A 21,234-nucleotide genomic window follows, 5' to 3' on the forward strand; every position below is an offset into this window, starting at 1 on the left:
CCTTGATTTGCAGAAGAACTAAATGTTTTTCTTATGCAAAAACATAACAAAAGATTTGACAGACGATATTTTCCACTCTGCTTTTAATCTCACCTGCCCCAAACTTTCAGATTATCTTTAAGTACACTCCTCTTATCTTTTTCTTAAGGAGCTCCAAAAACTGACCGAAGTACCCCAGCTTCTCAAGTCTGTATTATCTTCAGAGGGTGTCTAAAAACCAGACACTTCTCTCAGGACCTAATTAAAAAGACCCTATTTAATTGGTTAAATTATGAGTCTGCAGTTTGGTGTCATGAATATTCCTTTATTGCTTTAAAGCATAGTTCCTAATTTCTCATACTGAGGATGCTGAAGTACTCTGACTGTTTTTAAAATCCCTAAAATTGCATTGAAAAGATAAAGCCAGTATTTTGCTTCAAATTTTTTCCTTGAAAGAAAAAAATAAAGAAACCCCCAAATGGAATATTCTTATTCACAAAAGGTCTCAATAAGATCACACAGTGAGGCTGAACTGAGCCCCCAGCATTTCACAATTCCTGCATTTGAATGATGTGTGTCTAATGCCTGCTGCCCATGCTGCTGCTCTGGCTGCCTGCAAATCTTTGCACTTAAACACCCTTTAAAGAGCTGGCGCAGCTTCATCTGCCCTCTGCTGCTCCATGTGGAAAACCCCTTTATCCAGAATGGGAGCAATCAAGAAATTGTAGTTTAGCAGGAGTCACTTTTCCCTACACAAATATGAATATACCCTAAAATGCAAAGGTGTGGATGGGGCTTCACAGTATTTTACTACAGAACTGAGTGTCTACAGTGATTTCCAGCTGCAGTCTTTTAAAAGAATGGAATTACTGTTCCATACACAGAATCCTGACAGTCTACAAAATGGGCTGGCTGTGAGGGACAAATAATGCTGGAACTCTTACTGCAGATTCAGCACTAACTCCTCCCTGCCAGGAGTTTATAAACTCAAATCTGCAGCTTTCTTCCTTTTGTGCCTGGGGTGTTTTATGTGGGGATTTTAGTGGGCAGGAAGTGCATTTCATGTCCAGGAACTCTGAAGCAAAGGTTTCTCACATTCCTGGTGCAACATGGTGCAAGCCTTGTCCTCGTCCCGAGGGCCACTTCTCGCTGCTGTTCTGGGTGAGGGCTGTGTTCTGCAGCTGGATGGTCATAGTGCCTCAAACACCACCATCAGGATCATTGATTATGTCCAGATTTCAAGCCAGCTAATTAAAATTCTTTACAGGAATCTTGGTTCTGCTACCAGGCACAGCTCACAGCACCTCTTTTTAAAGAAAAAATACTCAGGATTGAATCAGAACTAAATTTGTTTAGATCAAGGTTAACTTTGCCTTACATCCAAAAGCTCTGCGTGAAATGGGCTGTTAAATTTGGAAATACAACCCACCTTAGTTAGCCTTTAGTATTCTTAACAACAATTTCGAATTAATAAACTTCCTCTTCAAAAGCTGAACCAAGTTGCAGCTGAATTTGGCTATGGCAATGGAGATGCCAGATTCTGGATTATGGGTAACAAGGGTTGCAGGGTCAGGAAGTTCAACGAGAGCTACATTATGTGTATCTTTATTTAATTTAAGCCCCAAAATCCAGAGATGTCTGTGATAGAGTGGAAATGTAAATTTGCCAGACAAAATCACACACAAAAAAAAGATAAATTAAAGACAGATCCAGAGTTTGCAGGCAAGAAATCTCTGAGCAAGATTCGCGGCAAGATTCTCTGAGATGTTTGGTAGGAGTACAGGTTGATTTTTCATTTTTCTTGATTTTCCTTTTGTCCTCAAACAACATCCACAAACCCATAAAAATGCAGGATTATAATTTAAGATAAATGATAAATTCTATTTAAGCCTAGAAAAAAGCAAGTGTGCAATGACACAGTCCTCATTTTTAAATACAATTAATTACTGTATTACTTTTTGCAACTTAAAAGAAACAAAGAAATTAAAATTTAAATGCATTCTTGAAATGCTACAGGAAAAAATAAGCTATTCAAAACAATCTGATAAAAGAATATGAAGGCAAAATCTCAATAATGTCTTGAAACAGAATTAAATTACTGATATATTCTATTATCTTCTAAATAATTTACCCAAAGTTGATAGTTATTGTATGGTTTACATTTCTAATATGTTTAGTATTGGATGAAAGTGTACCTGAATCTCACTAATTCTGATGTAGTAGGGAGACATGCACTACTGCAAGTCTGAAGTACATATTTCTCTTTCCTCTGGGTGTTCATTGACTAAAAACTGGAGTGCTAAACACAGCCAAATTCTGCCCATGAAACTGCAAATGAGCCAGGTGTCCACTTCATTGTGTATTCCTGAATTTTCCCTGGGAATGAAAAAATAATTCTCTGAGAAAGTAAAAATACCTTTACAGATATTTAGAAGAGATTATTCTTTTTCATCTGATCGTTATTGTCAAGAGTATTAGCCTTCCATTGCAGCAAGGTCAGGATGCTTGGAAGAATATCAGTAAGGTAGCATTGGGTGCTCACAAGGTTCCCTCATATGTTCACTCAAGTCACATCATACTTGACTAAAAGAAAAAATGTTTGCCTCTTTTGTGTAAAGAAACTCAGTGCAGCTATTAACATGTACCAATTAACACAGCTGAGTTCAGACCTGTGTGTTTAATATGTCAGTCAGGCCCAGGTGCATTTTTTACCGCAGGAATACTTGATAGACTTTTTTCAGTAATTGTTTTTTGCGCTTAAGGACTTCTAAGATGGAAGGAGCAGGGTAGGCTCTGCCCTCCATTGCCATCATGGTCTGTCTGTAACTAAAATTAATTCATTTAGAAATCATGGCTTCATTCAGTGCACTAGCACCCCACCCCTCCTGATGTACTGGGCTTTCAACCAGGCCCTTTTGGAAGAACAAATAGTCATATGGTTTGAGCAATGACAAGGGAGTGCAAAAGCAGTTCTACAGCAGTTTATTAAAAAAAAAAAAAAAAAAAAAAAAAAGGTGATTTCAATACAAAAGCAATTCCATTGTACCCAAACATCCCTATTGTCACAACAAGTTGGAGGGTAAAATAATGAAGTGGCCCTGCCAGGTGCAACAGGACAGGTGAAGAAAAATGTAGATGTCAGCTCAAATATACTTCATCCAAAATAGTAAAGTTTGACAGACAAAGATTTAAGACAAGGGTTTAATTTTCCTTTGTAACACTCAAATCTACCACTACAGATTATGGAAAGGCCATTTCTCTCTTCTTCTGGGTGTGGGGAAGAAGCAGCAACACTTTCCATTTTCAGAGAATCCCAGCCTGCAAGTAAAAAACAAAGTACTAATCTTTCTCGTCATTGCTGTGAAAGACATACATTAGTAAGAATGTCTGCAAATTAAATGTTAGAACAAAGGTGTTCAGCAACCTCTGCTGACATAAGAGTAATGGACTTGGCATCAGTGTTTTTCTTCTCAGTCCTAGTCTTAAAGGTCAGGGTGAGCAGCCACCAACCTCTGTATACCACAAGAAATTAGTGGATTAATCAAAACAAACAAGTGTATTATCAGTACCTATTCTCCAGAAAAAAATATGCAGTAGCATAGAGAATGCACAAAATAAAAGGGTAGGTCTGAGAGAAAATGATGAAGCTACAGTGACAAGGAGATGCTGAAGGAATTAACCTCAGATGTTATGTTACCTGCACAAAAACAGAATAGGTCCCACAGAGTGTTCGTTTCAACTCAGCAGCTACTTTGAGAATGCAGATGATCAACTGCAATCCACTGAGAGCTATCAAAATTGAGAGTAAAATGATGTTCCACTCCACTATGTTAGGAGGTTCTGTGCACTTAGACCAGGCAGGGTAATCCGTGAGGTATCTATTAGAGAAACACCAGACTCAAGTAAGAAGAATGTTTCTGATTACTGATTTGATGAACAATTTCTTCCAGAAGAGTTACACCAATGTTTCTTACCCCCCAGCAGTGTCTTTGAAAATATAATTCCATCCACTTGATGAATTGCAGAAAGGGCCTTTAATCAAATGCAGGGTAAAAATGATGCAACTGTATCCCGAGAAAGCAATTCCAAGCAGGGCTAGCACAATAGAAATAAAACTCTGAAGTAAAGAGAGAGAGAAGTATTACCTTGTGGGGATAGTGCCAACAGAAAATATGATCATTCAATCTAGCTACTTCCTTGGGGATGAATTTCACATTTTATTTTCCCAGTGTTCAAAATTCAGAAAGAAGAATAGCAGGCAAACAATAGTAAGAATACACATACAAAATAAAAATTAAGACAGAGTTAAAGACAATTCTACAACTATAAATTATATATGATTTGGGTGGGGTTTTTAAACATGCATTTTTGTTGTTTCCCAAAATACCAGAGGAACACAACAGTGAATTAAACATGTATCTCAGATAAAAATAATAATAATAATAATAATAATAATAATAATAATAATAATAATAATAATAAATTAAACACGCATCCCAGATAGCGTGTATTGAGTCATTTCTGAAAAAAAAGTACTTCCAAATAATACAGGCAAAGGGATGAAGCTATTTAACTGGTATGTCTCATTCTATGTTCTTATTTTATTTTACAAGGATTTGGGGGAAATATGTGTCTAATTTTCTTTCATCCTTCTTATGCTTCAGAAGAAATAAGCTCCATTTTCTGTGACCTTGCACCCCAATTTAGAGTCCTCTGTGAAAGGAAGTGGAAACAGAGCAGTGGAGAGGGCAGCAGGATGTTCTGGAAACACAGGAGCAGGAAGGCATTTGAAAAGAGTGCTAAGGAGATGCACAGAAATAAAACACAGACTCACCCTGTAGGTTTTGTTACAGCTCTCACTCTGGCAGCACCGATAGAACACACTACACTCCAGTGTTATTAGAATTACTGCCAAAAGAAGGATCTGCAAGAGGACATCATAAGGTCAGTTAAATAACTGCAGATACTAAGCCGAAGTCTCCTTCACTTTTGCAAGGCAGGGACCGCATCTCTTCTGCTGTTGTGATATTTTAAAGCTGATCCATTGGACAGCACAGTTACTCAAGGCAAACAGGGAACTGGACCGGTTTTAGTACGCTGCTGCTGTACTTGTGTCTTGTACTTGAAAGACAAGACTACAGCATCTCCCATCACAGTAAAGTGCTATGAGCCTGGGCACAGCGACACCAGTGAAGCTGAAACAATAAAACCAAGTGCATAAGCAAAAGAAACAACACCAGTGAAAAGGAGGATATTTCATTGATACAAACATATCAGTTCAACACATTCTTGCTGACACAGGTACACAAATCAGGGTATTGCCTTCCTTACCTACACGCTTAACACTAGAAAAAGTCAGTAATGCAAACTCTTGATTAAATTCACTTGCACTTCCATTTGTTTGTCAAATATCCAGACTGATTTTTTTCAGACAATTGGATTATTTAAGTCTGATCCTAGAATAATTTTGACAAATAGGATCTGGGCTCCAGAGCCACAAACTGCCATTCAGAGAGGCACAGGTTTGAAAAGGGAAGTATGAGAAGAGACTATTTCTGAATTGCAACACTATCCTCTCACACGCTGCTGACGGGTTTGTAACAAAATGATACATACATATTTAATAAATTGGTAATAATCTTAAGGCTAAAAATGCTTCAAAATATCAATGTCACTGTTGCAGTTAACTTTTTTATACATTTGCAACTGTTTTTCTGTTTGAATCCTCTGTCTGGTAGGTTTTTTTCTTCTGCTAGAACAGAAGGGTTTTTTTCTGATTTAAAGAGAATACACAATTTCAAAAGAATGCCTAATATTTTTATAACAGTTCAGAACCTTCCTAAAAACCTCATTTATGCAGATAAACCCTCTTGAAAACACTGATTTTGTGCAAAGCATTTTGATCACATAACTGCTTTCTGCTCATGAGGCTACAGCTCTTTATGAACGTGGTGAATAGCATGAACAGTGGGCAACTCCACGGCAGTTTATTATTGCAGATTAGTATATTACAAATGTAACAGGGAAAATCCTACTATGCTAGTCATAGTGAGACAATTCTCTGTACTTAGTCTGACAACAGTACCTGATGCATTGTGAACTGTATTCAGTCTTCTAAATAGTGGACTGAGTACAGCTCTTAAAAACATCTGAACTATTATGAGAAGCTCTTTTTTATTTCATTTGGGTAGAAAAGAGCTCTAATTCAACATCTGCAGGTTGAATTAGTGCTTGTTTCCATAATACAAGCATAAATTGCATATAAACAAAAAGACAGCAGAAAAAAACCCAAACGCACCCTGCAAAATCAATTGCACTTAATAACATACATAACTTGTCATTCAGTATACAAACTTTTTTTTTGTTTGTTTGAATTTTTCTGCCTGCAGTGTTTTTTGTTGAACTAATCTATATGCTGTTTTAAAAAAACAATTACATTGCTGAAGACTAATTCAGTATTATTTGCAGTAGAATGCAATTCATTAAAAATCTATAGACTGAGCACTTACCATCACACCTGAGAAACAGATCCCTTCAAAATACCACTCGTAGCTGGGAAGCTGGTAACTGGTAGCCTGCAGTGCTTTCCCATTTGGAAAGTAAAGGAGGATGTTCACAACAATACTCCAAAGCGCCAGAGGCACCAGCAGGCAACTCAAACAGCTTCCACATGTCTCCAAAGCCATTTCTCAAGAAGTCTGGAAGTTTTGTTCCTCTAAGCTAATAAAAGTTAACAAGACTTTAAATATAAGAAGTGTTTTGACCTCCCCAGCTTGATTCAGTCATTTCATATTCACAGGAGCCAGTGACTGGGGTGTGATTCCAGGGACAAAAGTGCTTAACTGTTAGCAGAACAACAGATGAATATCACTGTGCAAAGTCACTGTCCTGTGTTATCCACGTCCTTAAGTAGCCATTTCCCTTCTAAAAAATCCTCCTTTGTGATTTTCCAAATGAAATATGTCTAGGAGTCACACTCAGGAAGGAACTTCAAAGCTCTCATTTCCTAGTGACTACTCAAAAGTGTCCTCCCCACGACACAAACTGCAACACAGTTTGTGACAGAAGCCAGGTTTTTCAGCCTTACTGCAGCGTGGGGAAAGGGGGCTGTAAGACGATAAATACACCCAGTGTCTGTACAGAAGGTCACACTTTGCCTCATGCTACCAGGATTTATTAAGAGAACTCCAAGGGGGAACCAATGTGTTACCGACTTGCAACAACAGCAGGCTGAGTCTGGGCCATCTTGCAGAGAGCATAGAAGCCCAAATAACACTGGTTAGAAACTGCAAGGCAGACTTATTTTCACACTTTTAATCAATTATTCTTTCCCACAACATTATGTGGTTCCAGTGCTTTGCAAATTAAATCCTGCTATTTCTCCAATTGTTCCATTCTGTGCTTACAGCTGAGTTTGCACAGCTACAGACCTGATCTATGTACACATGACTTCCTGTGCAGGACAAAAGGTCTGGCTGTTGTTTTGAAATGCCTGCTGTTTGCACTGTGCAAAGCCATAGTCAGAGAGCTTTCCCATTGTCACATGTCATCATTCCCCAAGCCCTGAGCATCTAAACACTATCCCAGTAACACAGAGACAGGACAGTTTGAACACTTGCAGCACAACCCAAGCCTTCAGAATGTGCTCCTGTGAGTCACTAGAAAAGTAACTCAAAAATTATCTTAAACTTTACTCAATAGGAAAGTTGTAGTCAGAGAAAAAAAAAAAAAAAAAAAAAGGCTATATCAAAACCAGGAAGGCTGATGGCTGATTTTAGAAGCAATGACATCACAGCATATTTCCCTTGTGTTTCCTCATGAGCTGTTTCAGACTCTTCACACATGAGGCTTCTCTCATCCACTCATAAAAGCTGTTTTGGACTGTGTGCTGTAACTAATTCCATACTATCACTTAACATGAGATCACACAAGGAAATGGGCATGCTGGATGCTGGTACTCGCACAATTACACCACTTCTCAACCTGTTCTCTGCTGTGACTCTCCTCTTTTTCCAGGAGGTTTCATTTTGAAGTCCTCATTCTTGATCTTCCCATATTTCCTGTTTTACTCTGTCATCACTATGGACACTTTTTTTCCAGGTCTCCCTCTAAACAGAATTAGTAGCAAACCTGCCTTTCCAGACTCATAGGCAGAGACAGAACTCAATTCATCAACACTATGCCACAGAGAGCAGGGAAACAGCTGTATTAAAATCAGGCACATCAATCCTCATGACTGTTTCTTCAGTTACAAAACTTAATGGTCATATAATTGGCTGAAAGGCCAATTATAAAAGCCAAGGCCAAAATTAGTAGCAAGAATCTTATTTTGTAATCAAATTTGTTGTTATTTCCATTATAACCAGTTCTGATTAGAAGAAGCTACCTTGGGAAATGATGACTGAAATAGCATTTGTTCTGCAGAACAGCAATCTGCTTCATGACTTTGTTTTTAAACTGAGATCTGCAAATACCATATCACAGCATGGTTATTGTTTTGGCACACAATGCCACTAGAACAGGAAAAAACTACTTTATACCGAGAATTAAGCAAACCTGCAAGACAGTTTCTCAAATATCTTGCCAAGTGTTGCAAGCACTGCTTTTCCATTGCTGTCATTATTCATGAGTTGATTCCAAGCCTGTTACTGAAAGGTCATGTTTACTCTGCGTGAGGGACTTCTCTGCCAGCTGAAATGAAGACAACCTAAACCAATAACTTCTTCACAATGTTATTGCTAAAGCTCTCAAAACACTGTCTTATGCACTAGGCAACAAAATAATCCAGCTGGCCATTTTTTTTCACATGGTAATATAAATAGTGAGCAGTAATGTTGTGCATTGGGGCTACAAGGATCTATGGGTGCTACATGCATTTGTGCTGAAGTTTCAAAGCAAAACCCTAGCCTAATCATTCTCTGTATTGGAATTCATAAAATTATTTCAGTTCTTTAATTAATTGTGTGTACCAGAAAAACAAATAACTATTATGAAAAGCAGGACTCAGGCCCACATTTTGTTTTTTATCTCAGGCTTGCAATGGAGCAATGAGGAGATGATCCCCTTTGGGAGGGCAGGAGGGGCTCATCTGGGCTCAGCTGTGCAGGGATCCCCTCAGCTCCCTGTCTGGGAATTGCCAGCCAGGACAGCCAACTGACCCAGGACTAAGACTCTGTGTGTGCTGTTGTATCTGTCCCAGAGCTGTTGTTGAACCCTTTTTGATGAATAAACATCTGTTCCTGTTAAATGAGCCAGACCAAACAAGGAAGCAGTTCCCACTCCAGCAGAGCCTGCTGGTGGGGAAAAGCAAGTTATAATCCGACTGCATTAAATTCATGTTCTCATGCCACCACTGCCCTTTACTCCAAAACCAGGCAAGCAGTGTTTCAGCATGGGCAGGGAAAGAATCACTGACACCTCCTGGGCATTTTTAATACAAATCTTTATTTGTGAAATACAGGGGAAGTTCAGAAAAATCCTGAAAAGCCCTCAATCATCCACATTTTACTGCTGCTTTGGTTTTGGTCCAGCCGACCAAAACCTGCTATCCAGGTCAGGCTACATTTGGTTTGTGCTCATTCCAAGACTGGAATGAAAGAGCAACTTTATTGGGAAAGCAGGACAAAGTACAAGTTGATGTGTCAGTAGCAAGAGAAAAATAAATAAAGCCACTTCAGTGACTTGTGTTAAGGCAGTTGGCTGTGCCAAGTTGAAATGAACCAAAGGTATTGAGGTTGCATTTTGCCTTTCAGTTCAGGCAGGTTAGTGGAAAACCTGCATATGACTCCATCATCAAAGGCCCCAAGTCAGTTAAATGAATGGCAACAGCACAGTTTGACAGCAATGTATATTTCAATATGCATGGAATATTTTAAAAAATCCACAGCATATTCCTTACAGCACACACATACACCGATGTCAATGCATTGTCAGGTTTCTAGCAAACGTATGCCTGCAGGGGGGAACAAAATGAAAGAAACGTATTAATGGAAAGAATGCTAATACTGTATTCAACTAAAAATGCAAACCTGACCACATTTAGAAAACCATAGCATAGCTCTTTTATACTGCAGTTAGAGAAATGAGACAGGAGGAAGAAAAGAGCAATAGCTTTGAAAGAGCCCCATCACTCAACTACGTCAATTAAAAATGTGAAATGCATGCTTACCTATAGTGTATGGTATAAATTATATCTGATTCATACTTTAAGGCATGGTGATTCCAACACTAGCACTCTGGTACTGATTTTGGAACATGTCCAAACTATTTAACAAGGCTTTAAAGAAATTTGAAGAAAATTTCCTTTCCTCACTCAAAAAAAATCCACCTTCAAAAACCTTCCAGATCTGTCTGCAGATATTGTTAGCTATGTACAATTTAATTCTTTCTCTTATCTTATTTCCACTAACCAAGGCCAGGATGCTGCAGTTTTCATTATATGCAGCATACTGTCAGTAGCTTATGAGCTGCTGTGGACAAAACACAAGGCTGACACCATACAGTTAGAAGAAGCATCACACTATGCAACAATGGTTTAGGCAAAGAGCACAACCACCAAGAGATCTGTATCTCAGTTATATCACCTATACAGTGCTGATGATCATATGTGTCATTGGACAGAAAAAAGCTGTCTAGTTCCTAGCTCTCAGGCAGATTAATGTCGCTGTGACAGCTGAAGAATCAGTTGAAAGCATGTGATCAAAGACTACATGAAAATTCTAATCACAACAGGGCTATAGAAACAGCTGTACAGGGAATGGTTGCTTATGAACATCTATGAAGTAACTGCTGAGTAAAACGCCACAGTAGTATAAATAACAAGTTTCATGTTCATCTGAGAAACATGGGTATATCTGCAAATTACTTACCTCCTCATGACTGCAGCACAACCCACACAGTCCTCCAAGAATGCCATTGATTATCTGCATGAAGCACAGAATGAATTCTATTCCTCCCAAAACGAGGAGGATGGAAAAGAGGGTGATGTTCCACTGCACGATGTTTAGAGGCTCCTGACATTCAGACCACTTGTTATACTCAAACAAATACCTGTACACAGCAATTAAAAGCATATTAACATTGTGTCAGAGTGGGATACTTACTATATACTAGAACCAAATAATGTCTAGTTTGTAACTGCATTGAGAATATTCACTCTATAGAGTCCTAATAGTCTAGGTTCCCTAACAGATTCTTAAGGGAATAGAAAAAGCAATGATATTCTCCATAAAAGATTTGTTTGGTTTAGGAACATGTTGAAATATGAACCACACACTTTTTCCAAGTCTTAATTGCTTTTTTTTCCAAAAAAGAAAAAAATAATCTAAGATATAAAGGCAGAATTTCCTGCTGCTGCTTAAAGTAAGGCACAAACTCAAGAAAACTGAAAGAGCAAAGTTGTTTTTCCCAAAACAATCACAGAGCTTTGCAGGACTGGGCCTTTTTTCTATAGACTGTAGTCATTGATCTGAGGCAAAGGGGTCACTTTCTTTCCTATTTTGCTGTCTTTGGGCAACATGGTCACATGCTTATTTGAATAAGCCAAATACAGAACAAATTTGGCAAGGTACTGCAGTATTTCAACTGCTACTGCTCACTCACATCTTGAGAACATCAGCACTTGCTTTCAGCGAGGACTTAACCTAGTTCTTCTACACTCAGTCATGGTCAGGAGGCTGGAGAAGGAGCAATGACCCTTCTTGGGAGAGATACAAGTGAAATGTAAAATCCGAATGCTGCTGCAAACAGCTTTATGTGGCTTCTTAGTACTCCAGCTGCCTCTAGTCTGGCAGCAGGTGTAAGCTGCTGCTAGATACAGCCCTGAGGTTGCCAATCATACTGACACTTTGAAAGCATGCCATGATATGAACCACATTAGGAGTTATGTGCATTATTGGGGAATAGCATAATGAGACTTTTTTGCAGGAGAACCTTAATTAGGGATAATTAGGAGCTATTTGCCCTCCCTGCCCTGCAGTGTACAAGGATTCTTATACACCTCAAGTTTAATTTATGAGACTCTATGACATTGTCACTAATGTGGGCATTGTGCCACTTTATGCTTGTGCAAAGCAACTTCAAAAGCAAGCCAGACAAAAGAGACTCTTACACAAATGATAAGATAAATACCTTAACAACCACTATTCCTTGTTTGTAAATCCTTCAAAGTCCTAAAACTTTGTACTTTGTTAGAGATGTCCATGGACATGAGCAGTATATGATGCATAGATTTCATCACCTATATATATTTCTATGGCTTTGGTTTTACACTGTAGCAGCGAAGGTAACTGATGCCATCTGTTTTTACTGAGTAGGAAGGATAAAGTTATGAATAGAACTCGGTATATGGTTACTGGACATTGCTGAAAGGTACTGGAATAAAGTTCATGTGCACATTGGGAAGAGATACCATCCTTCTGAATAGACAACTTACCCTCCAGAGGAGTCAGTGAAAGGATACATCCAGTTTCTCTCTAGGTAGCTAAAACAATATGGTCCTTGAGATAAGCCCAGGGCTGAAATGGTTATACAGTATCCAGAGCCAAGCATCCCAACAAAGGCTGCCAGAACTGAGGACAGCACCTGCACAGCAGACATAAACATGAACTTTCAGTGCAGCCAGCACCTTGTCTCTGGGGTTACCTGAGACTGGGATATACAGGCTCACTTACGGCACAGCTCTTTCCACAGCCCTCATGGCCAAAGCACCCGCAGCAGTCGTCACTGTGAAGCCCAATGAACACTGCAGCTGGAATGAGCACCTGTGTATGGAGCAAACAAACCACACTGTTCCTTTTGCTTGCACAGAGAGGGCAGACAAAATACAGTCTTCAAACTGCATTCATCCATGCTGCTTCTTGGCAGTCAGCTTGTACAGGTGGTTCAGCTTTACACCTACTTAACACAGTAGGCATCTTGCTACTGACATCACCAACCCCAGGACAGGTATACTTCTATTGCCACTTTGTGGAAATATTGCACTTAAGCACAGAAGGAGACTGTTAGGGCATTGCTACATTTAAAGTATTTCAGCTTTAAAAGTTTCTGTTCACATTAAAGGCTGTATTTTCAAATAAAATGCTTTTTTTTTGGGGGGGGGGGGGAGGCATTAATGTTATTCCAATGAGGACTACAGAATAAAGATTCTTGAAAAACAGCTACTGCCAACATGTAACTTAAGAGCAACCATCATTGCCTGTATGACAAACCAGAGTAGAAAGTCTAGTAAAATTTTGCTCAGTTCAGACAAACATCTCAGTACAGACATCTACTTATTTCCAAGATTTCACAGCCAGTTTCCAGTGAGAGAAATGCAAAGTAACAAAGCAGAAGATAACCATGGGAAACATAAACCATCCATACTCCAGAGTTTTTAGCATAAAATCAAGAATGAATGGAGCTGATTAAAAAGAGGATCCAACAAACCACCAATAATAGCACTTAACTGTGTCCACTTATAAAGAACCTACACCCAAGAATACTCTGGAAAACCATAAAGAGAGGGTCGAGAGTTATTTGCAAACACCACAGACATACTTAACATGAAAATAAAATAAGAACTATCCTGTTGCAGACACATACTTGTCAGCCCTTACTCAAACCCGTTGCTAAGCCCCAATGCTTCAAGTCCAGAAGAGGTACAAGTGTGCTGCAGAAGTTCCATTGATTTCACTTGTGTAGTTCTTCATGTAAAGCCCAGCCTTTGCAAATCCCACTCTAGGTCCCAGTGGGACTGTCACACAGCTGTAAGCACCTCACAACACAGAGCACCTTAGCATGCAATTGTTTTCAACCTGTGATTTGCAGGTACCTTGAGATCATAGAATCACAGATTGCTAAGAATTGAAAGGGACCTCTAACCCATTTCCCAGAGGACTTCTAAAAGGAGATGAAAAAGGAAGCCTGGAGTTAGGGGTCTTAAATATGCTGCAGTGTGGTCCACAAAACTGAGAAGCTAGAAAATAAAGACCTTCAGATTAATGACCTCCTGTAATGAGCACACTCACTCCTTGCATCCTGTTATTCAAATGCAAAGCTTTGACAATTACCACTCAATTCCTCCAAATAAATAGTTAAGGCTGAGATATACCTGTCAGCATGTCAAATAATAGAAATTAAGGAATTGTATCTAAATGCTCATTAGTTAGGGACATTTAAAAGGAGTGTGGTTCAATAATATAACAAAAATTTAAGATTTAACCCTTTATGCAAACTATGACCTGCTGAGAAGCTTGCTTTCACTTTTGCATTTGGATTCTGTGCCCTAGACTTTATGATATTTTTAACTTTAACGTAGCATAATGTTGTAGATAAGATAATCAATAGTAACAAATAATAGCTATGGGATAATGCAGCTCTTTTTTATACACGTCCAGAGACACTTGTTGACAAGATATTTGATGAATAAATTCAGGTAACAGAACAGTATGAAGTACCTCCAAAATAAATTTGAAAGAAGACACTAGGTTATTACTTACCAGAAAGCCTCCACCTAGAATGCCATGAAGGCACTCCACGTATTTGCTGAGGTGATGCTCTGAAGCAAATCTTGTTTCACCATTGGGAAAATAAAGTAAAGTGTTGGCCACGATGCAGAGGAGGGCAAGGATGAGCAACTTATAACCAACACATCTATCACACCTTCCAAAACACATATTCTCAGCTTTAAAAATCCTCCTTCACCTCGTCCAATTCCACCTATCTCACACCTGTCCACACCTAAAAGAAGATCAGCATTTATTCTCACCTCCTTAAATACCAGGGGTTGCCAAACTACCTGGATGACGTTTACAACCCTTCCTAACTACCATTCCCAATTGCAGAGTGAGAGAACAGGGATGGCAGAACGCCACCACCCTTTTAAATGCAATAATTGTAGATGAACCAAATGCAATAAATATATATGAACCAATGAAGGAAATATTGAATACTAGGTGATTTCACACTAACATATGATGCTTGGAATAATCAGTGGTGAACACGATTGGATGTGAACAACAGGCTTAAACCACAACAGAAGTTCTGTTAGGAACTGAAGGAAAAATACTTTGTTTTCTTTCTTAGAAGCAGCTTTGAATTTCAGATTTATAGACTGATTCAGAACAACCTGAAGCCAAGGAAAGACTTGGCTGACTTCAACAGCACTGAGTCAGAGTTTTGGGTATAAACAGAATAAGGTCTACAGCAATGATAAGTATGTAGAGCAATCTCTCACTTTGCTATCCTGTTGATGGAACAACAGAAAACCTCATCAGGAGGTTGGAAAACAAATAAAATTAACAGGTAGGCTTCTTAGGAGTGTCCTTTTTCTTTCCATTTTAAGACAAGCTGAATTTAATTTAACAGTCAATTAGTAAATGGTTTGGTAACAGCTAAAGCAAGCAATCACTTGTGAAAAACATTGCTAAAAAAAAGTGAGATTATAAAAGAGAGTCCTTGCACTGAAATATCATGTACAGAAACACACACAAAAAGAAAAATGCCAAGAAAGAAACAGATTGTATCCAAGGTTTCCAAATGGTGCTTCATGTGCCAGTAATATTAATTTCCATAGTAAATGGAGACACAAAGTAAGCTATAAAAATTAAGATCTAGCCTTTTCTCTTTTCCCTCATGCAATTTTTTCTAAAATAGCTCAGGGTCTTTTTCTTCACACACAGCTCAACACAGAGGTGTGAGCTGCCATGCCCACTGACATCACATGACAGGAGGTAACTAAAATGCACAGGCCCAGACTAGATCCAGGTGCCGCTGCCACCATCACAGCACAATGTAACTCTCGTTGCAAAACCAGAAGCTGGACAGATGGAGTTTGGGAATGTACAGTGTATTAGAAGACTATAATGAAATAATAATAAAAAAAATACTCAGGTTTCTTTTTTTGAAGGTGGCGTGGGGTGTGTATAATAGCTAAATAACATAGCAGACACAAGCCCAAGTCAAAACCATGGTATCCCTGCAAGAGATGTGAACAATGCTTATGCTGAGAAAGAGCGTGCAAAATTGAAAGGTGGGGTTGAAGCAGGGGAAGAGAGCAGGCTGGTGCAGCTGTGGCTTTGTGATGTAACTTCTCCGGGTATTGTAGCTACTGACCTTGGACACTTCCTTCATTATGAGAAATATCCTCCAATTGTACAAACATGGGTTGACTATTATTGTGTGCTTCACCTCTGATGACTAAAACAAGCCTAAACATTATACTGCAAGTTTCCTCTGCAGAAGAAGACGGACACTCAACTGAAAACTTCCTTTATTTTATTGGGCTAAAAAAATCCCAAACCACTTCTTCCCCAAAACCCATCACCAAATACCCTTCTCCCCACCTCAACAACCAGTTTTTTTGGTGGTCCCACACATCATCAGGAAAATGTTAATGGAGGAATGTGCCTCTCATGGAAGCACTGGCTGGATGTCGTAACTGTATGGCATCTGCAGGTGAGACAGCATAGGAAATAATGGCATGGGCTTCACCGATTCATGGGGAAAGCCTGGGCAACACAACATATGTATTTACACAAGTCATTAATACCCACTTGTATCCTCTTGTAAGCTGTTCCCATCTGGTTTTTACTGTTGAATACGTTGCTGCCCATGGAGGCCAATACTAGCTCAGGCAATTGTTGGGAATGTGGCGGGAATGTGTTGGCTAAACTAAGGGCAGGCTCTTGGCCAGCTGTGCAGACAGAGCTCCTGGTGACCTTAGGACAACTCCAACTCCCTTTGACCCATCCATGCTGCCGTCCATTTCTCAATGTCCAAATGATGCATTAGCCATGTTTTCCAGTAATCATCCACAAAAACACTGTGATGCAGCTGTAACCGTCCTCACCACCTCTCAAGCATACTTTGGTTGACAAACTTGACCTGGACAGACACAAGAGGAATCTGCTCATCATTAAGTCCTTGGTGCCTATGGTCTCCTGGCCACAGACAGAGGAAACTCTCCAGATTACTTTTATTAATTAGATCACAACTCCTCAGATGAACTAATGAGCTACTTATGAGCACAAGCAACTACTTGCTGTCATGAGAGCAATTGATGCTAGCATAGCTGTAACACACATGCACATTCTTGCTTGCCATCTCTGCCACCACTTTGAGACAGAGAACTGGCCTGAACCATAGAGGTCAGCTTGGAGTGAGCATTCACACTTCTGTGTAGCAACACACACTGACATACAGAGAACATTAAATTTATTAATAATAATGCTGACCTGAGAAGGAGTCAGAAACAATGCAACAAAAGTAGTTTTGCCATTTAACCAACCAGATGAAGACCGAAAAGCCTACAGTCAGGGCAGAGCTACTACTAAATGAGTGTATAGAAATTCCTCTCTTTAAAGAAGAACTCATAAGCCTTACTTAAAAACAACTATTACTGACCCTGGACTTGCAACACCACAATCAAATAAACCACTTCAAACACTGTCTTCTGGTGACATACAAAAACCATGCTGTAGCCTGCATTCATTAATTCTTCCAACAATGTTATTATGATAAAAGTAGGACATAGGACAAATAAATCCTTTTGCTATTTCTGCAACAGCCTGTGGGTGAAACCTTGACCTCGCAAAATGGCCAGCAAAAGTTTGTTTCCCTTGGACTGCACTATTTACACACAGGATTGCATTTTAGGTTTCTAGTCTATCTCTAAAAGTGTGACGTTCTTGCAAAAGTTAAACAAGCATGAGGCATTACCATCTCTGTACTACAAGCATCCTCTCTTTGACACTGTGTGTTTGTAATGGCTGTATGGATCAGAAAACTGGCATCAGCTCAGCATACAAAATCTGCACAGCACAGTCCAAGGAACAGATGGTCTCACAGCTCATGGTGTGTCGTTGATGTCTCCCCTCCCCTCCAGCAACCACTAAAAACAGACATTGAAAACATGGGAAAAAAATTATCAGCATTATGGTTTTGGGTCTTGCGGTACAAAGGTCAGCTATTAATTGCCTTTGTGTTTCTCATAAAGTGATCCTACTGGTAGTGAACTTCTAATTCCCCCCCCCCCCCCCCCCCCCCACCCAAAAAAAAAACTACCTCTGTCATACCATGCATTTCAGATCTGTAAGCTCAAAAAAAAAAAGGAAACTAAAAAGCACCAAATTCTTTGCCTGTTTTTTTTCTTTAACATATGCTTCATACATTGCTCAGGCAGTCTTGCCCCTGAATTAGCCATTAGTAAGTTCATGCCAGTTAAATGTTTTGAATTATACTTGCTGAACAATCCCACAACTGCTGCTTGGCTGCGATCAGTCTACATATTAATTCCATAGCAGCAGGATGGGAAAAGAATGTTTAAATTTAACACGTTGTTCACATTATCATGACTGATATTGCAGCATGTCTTTATTTACATATCTTTCAGCATCATAGCAGTTGAATAAGACACCACAATCAGAAAAGCAAATCAGATACAACCAGAAGACTCTTAAAAGATTATTTCCTAGACTGCAATCCCTCACATCAATCTTGCTATCATCATTTAAATTGGAATTCTGAAATCCATTTAACAACATACACTCAGTGCACAGAATCTTTGCCACAAGACGTTCCTTAAAATGACTGTCAATGATAAAGACAATTATTTCATGGTCATGTTCCTCCAAGGGGTACATCAAGACCCCAGAAATGCTATACAAAGGTAGCACATATTTTTAGTAGGACAGAATTTTTAGGAAAACCCCAAAACATTATTTTAAAAATATTTTAAAAACTATTTTAAAGAACCAATTAAAGACAATTATTAAAGAATAAATTAGTTTACAGAGGATCCTTTTCATCTAAGCAACACTTAATGGAGAAAAGCAGAAGAAAGTAACATTTAATGCTTATTATGATCTAACTACTTCTTAGTCTTTCTTAAGGTAACATACTGGAACAGCACAACTGAGACTGTATCCTCTGTAAATCTACAAAACATGTCTACCATGTGGTACTAGATACAGCACTCTAATGCAGCGCTCCTTTCACAAGGTTTTTCAAACTCACAGACATAGTGCCATTCTAATGAACTGCATTTGGCTTGGAGGATGGGGAAATACTAATTTCCTGAATTAGGACTTTTCTATTCCTTTGTACTATAATTACAGCTAAAAGTAGCTGTGTCATTTGTGTACCAAAACATGGTATTTAGTGCTGCAGAAATACAGATGTGCTCATTCTGGAGCAGCATTCTGTCCCACAGCCATCTCCTCTGACTCCCAGGGCTCAGATCCTGCCCACGGGACTTTCTGCCAGTGCTCCGAAGATGGAGTACCCCAGGAATTCCACCAGCTCCCTCTAGTGATAATCAGGCTGCAACCAAACAGGTTCTGCTGGGCCCATTCATGGGCGTCTGCCTCCAGTGACCTCTGGCTCTTCCACAACAGCACCTGGAATACCATCCTTAGGTGAGAGGCACCTGCCTGTGGTGGAAGACAGCAATGCTCAGTAACAGCTCCTGCTGGCACAGGAGCCAGACACAAGGCACTCATACAGGACGAGGAACTGAACTAAGCCATCATGTCCAACAAATCAACCCTTGAGGCTTTGAGAGGACAGGTGGGACTTGTGTTAGCTCCAAAAGAGAGTTCTTCCAAGAACAGACTTATAAATGCTAAGTTAAAAAAGAAAATCAGCCAACTTTCCTCTTTTACAGAAAAGCACTCCTGTTCTCTGCTCTACATAAGCACAAAGGAAACAAAATAAACTGGAAGTTTCCTCTAAAGGTGAGGAGAAATAAAAGCCCTCAAAGAAATCAAACTACCACAGTCCTTCCCCAGTGTCTGCACTGAATCAGATGGAATTTCCCTCCAAAAAGGCAGGCATCCTCTTTGAGGAAACTGCAACAACATCAACAATAGTACTTGCTTGTCAGAAAAAATATCCTTTTATGTGTTATATTCCATTGACTCCCAGGACTTTGATAAATTACACTCTGCTCTAAGATGAAGACATAGGGCTTACAAACAAAAGGCTTGAGGAAAATTAAGATGTGTCCTATGAAACCATTATAATTATAAATCCATTATAGCATTCTTCATATGCAGACTTTTAAAGTAGGTTGCTGATTAATCCAGGCTATGATTAATGTGCAATGAATAAAAATATTATCACAACAAAAATTAGTTTCCAGTCAATTTTCATTACAATTTACTACTTCTACTACTACTACTACTACTACTACTACTACTACTACTACTACTACTATTATTATTATTATTATTATTAGTAGTAGTAGTAGTATTAAACTCTTCTTATTTCAACCTATCAGTTTTCTTACTATTAACCCTCCAGCTATCTCCCCATCCCATCAAGGGCAGAGTCAGCAAGTGGCTCTATGGGGCTGAGCTGCTGGCTGAGTTATACCATGACAAGTGTCTAAACAGTATATTGCTAAGTAATGTTAACAACAAGGTTCTATTAAAGTTTATTGCTAGTATTTCAATCCTGATAACACTAGGATCACGAATGAACAAATTAATGTTGCCAAGACAGAATCTGGATTTTGTTTTTAATTATTTAAGATTATAAAATTGCAATCTGAAAAACAAGACATTTCTACTTTTCTGTCAAAATAAAATAAAGACCTAAAATTAATAAGTTCATCTTGCAACTTAGACTGAACTATAGACAAAAGGCTGGCCTGCTGAGGCTAGTGAAGGTGTGCAACACCCTCACCTCCTGGGCTCGGCCAACACATATCTGACAGTCTGTCCTCTCCTGTAATCTCATATCTGCTCTGCAGAATGAGAAAACAGGCAGAAGAGGCTGGAACTCCACTCCTGTTCTCCTTTTGCATTAAGAAGACTTTGTCTGAAACAAAAATGAGTTATTTTAGTTGGGCAGAGCTTATCATTAACAGAAAATACATATTTTTAAAAATTTGAAAATGAACTATCCTGTAGTGTAAGAGTAGTATAGGTTGGACTCTCTGATCATCTTCTCAAATAGTCTTCACAGATACTAGAACATGTTTTATTGGTAAGTACTTTCTCACTTGTGCTCTAAGTTCTTAGCTATCTGGAACCAGTCCTGCTCCAAAGTCCATGCAGTTGCATTTGAGTAGAGAGCAAGCCTCAAGGTATTAACTCAAGGATCCACCACAGTAAAGTAATCAATCTCAGCTCTAATGGCAGTACATTTTCAGAGCCAAATTTCCTACTGCTTGAAATGCAGAAAAGAAAACTTAGCACCCATAAAAGTTCTGTCTCAGTTAAAAATTTACTACTATATACCTATAAGACAAAACTTACCCCCACTTTGTGGTGA

General features: G+C 39.0%; 2 protein-coding genes across 2 annotated transcripts; both read right to left on the reverse strand.

The window, feature by feature from the left end:
• Positions 1-3,667: 3,667 nt before the first annotated feature.
• TM4SF18 (transmembrane 4 L six family member 18) lies at positions 3,668-6,665 on the reverse strand. The gene is made up of 4 exons (XM_062499373.1): positions 6,489-6,665; positions 4,814-4,903; positions 3,954-4,096; positions 3,668-3,857 (listed from the first exon to the last, which is right to left on the reverse strand). The coding sequence occupies exons 1-4, from the start codon at positions 6,663-6,665 to the stop codon at positions 3,668-3,670; spliced, it is 600 nt and encodes a 199-aa protein (XP_062355357.1).
• A 1,933-nt stretch (positions 6,666-8,598) lies between these two features.
• Positions 8,599-14,633, reverse strand: TM4SF1 (transmembrane 4 L six family member 1). The gene is made up of 5 exons (XM_062499375.1): positions 14,457-14,633; positions 12,651-12,740; positions 12,413-12,561; positions 10,848-11,028; positions 8,599-8,670 (listed from the first exon to the last, which is right to left on the reverse strand). Exons 1-5 carry the CDS (start codon positions 14,631-14,633, stop codon positions 8,599-8,601), a joined length of 669 nt encoding a protein of 222 aa, XP_062355359.1.
• Positions 14,634-21,234: the final 6,601 nt, after the last annotated feature.

Source organism: Cinclus cinclus, chromosome 10, assembly GCF_963662255.1.
Source record: "Cinclus cinclus chromosome 10, bCinCin1.1, whole genome shotgun sequence".
Taxonomy (NCBI): Eukaryota; Metazoa; Chordata; class Aves; order Passeriformes; family Cinclidae; genus Cinclus; species Cinclus cinclus.

What these genes read in the sequence shown, in the direction of transcription:
- TM4SF18 (XM_062499373.1), bottom strand. Translation starts at nt 6,665, where the DNA reads ATGGCTTTGGAGACATGTGGAAGCTGTTTGAGTTGCCTGCTGGTGCCT. An exon ending in TCTGTTTCTCAGGTGTGATG is followed by an intron (nt 4,904 to 6,488) that starts GTAAGTGCTCAG and finishes GTCCTCTTGCAG; the next exon opens with ATCCTTCTTTTGGCAGTAAT. An exon ending in GCTGTAACAAAACCTACAGG is followed by an intron (nt 4,097 to 4,813) that starts GTGAGTCTGTGT and finishes TCTTTACTTCAG; the next exon opens with AGTTTTATTTCTATTGTGCT.
- TM4SF1 (XM_062499375.1), bottom strand. Translation starts at nt 14,633, where the DNA reads ATGTGTTTTGGAAGGTGTGATAGATGTGTTGGTTATAAGTTGCTCATC. An exon ending in TTCTAGGTGGAGGCTTTCTG is followed by an intron (nt 12,741 to 14,456) that starts GTAAGTAATAAC and finishes CTCCATACACAG; the next exon opens with GTGCTCATTCCAGCTGCAGT. An exon ending in TTCACTGACTCCTCTGGAGG is followed by an intron (nt 11,029 to 12,412) that starts GTAAGTTGTCTA and finishes TGCTGTGTACAG; the next exon opens with GTATTTGTTTGAGTATAACA.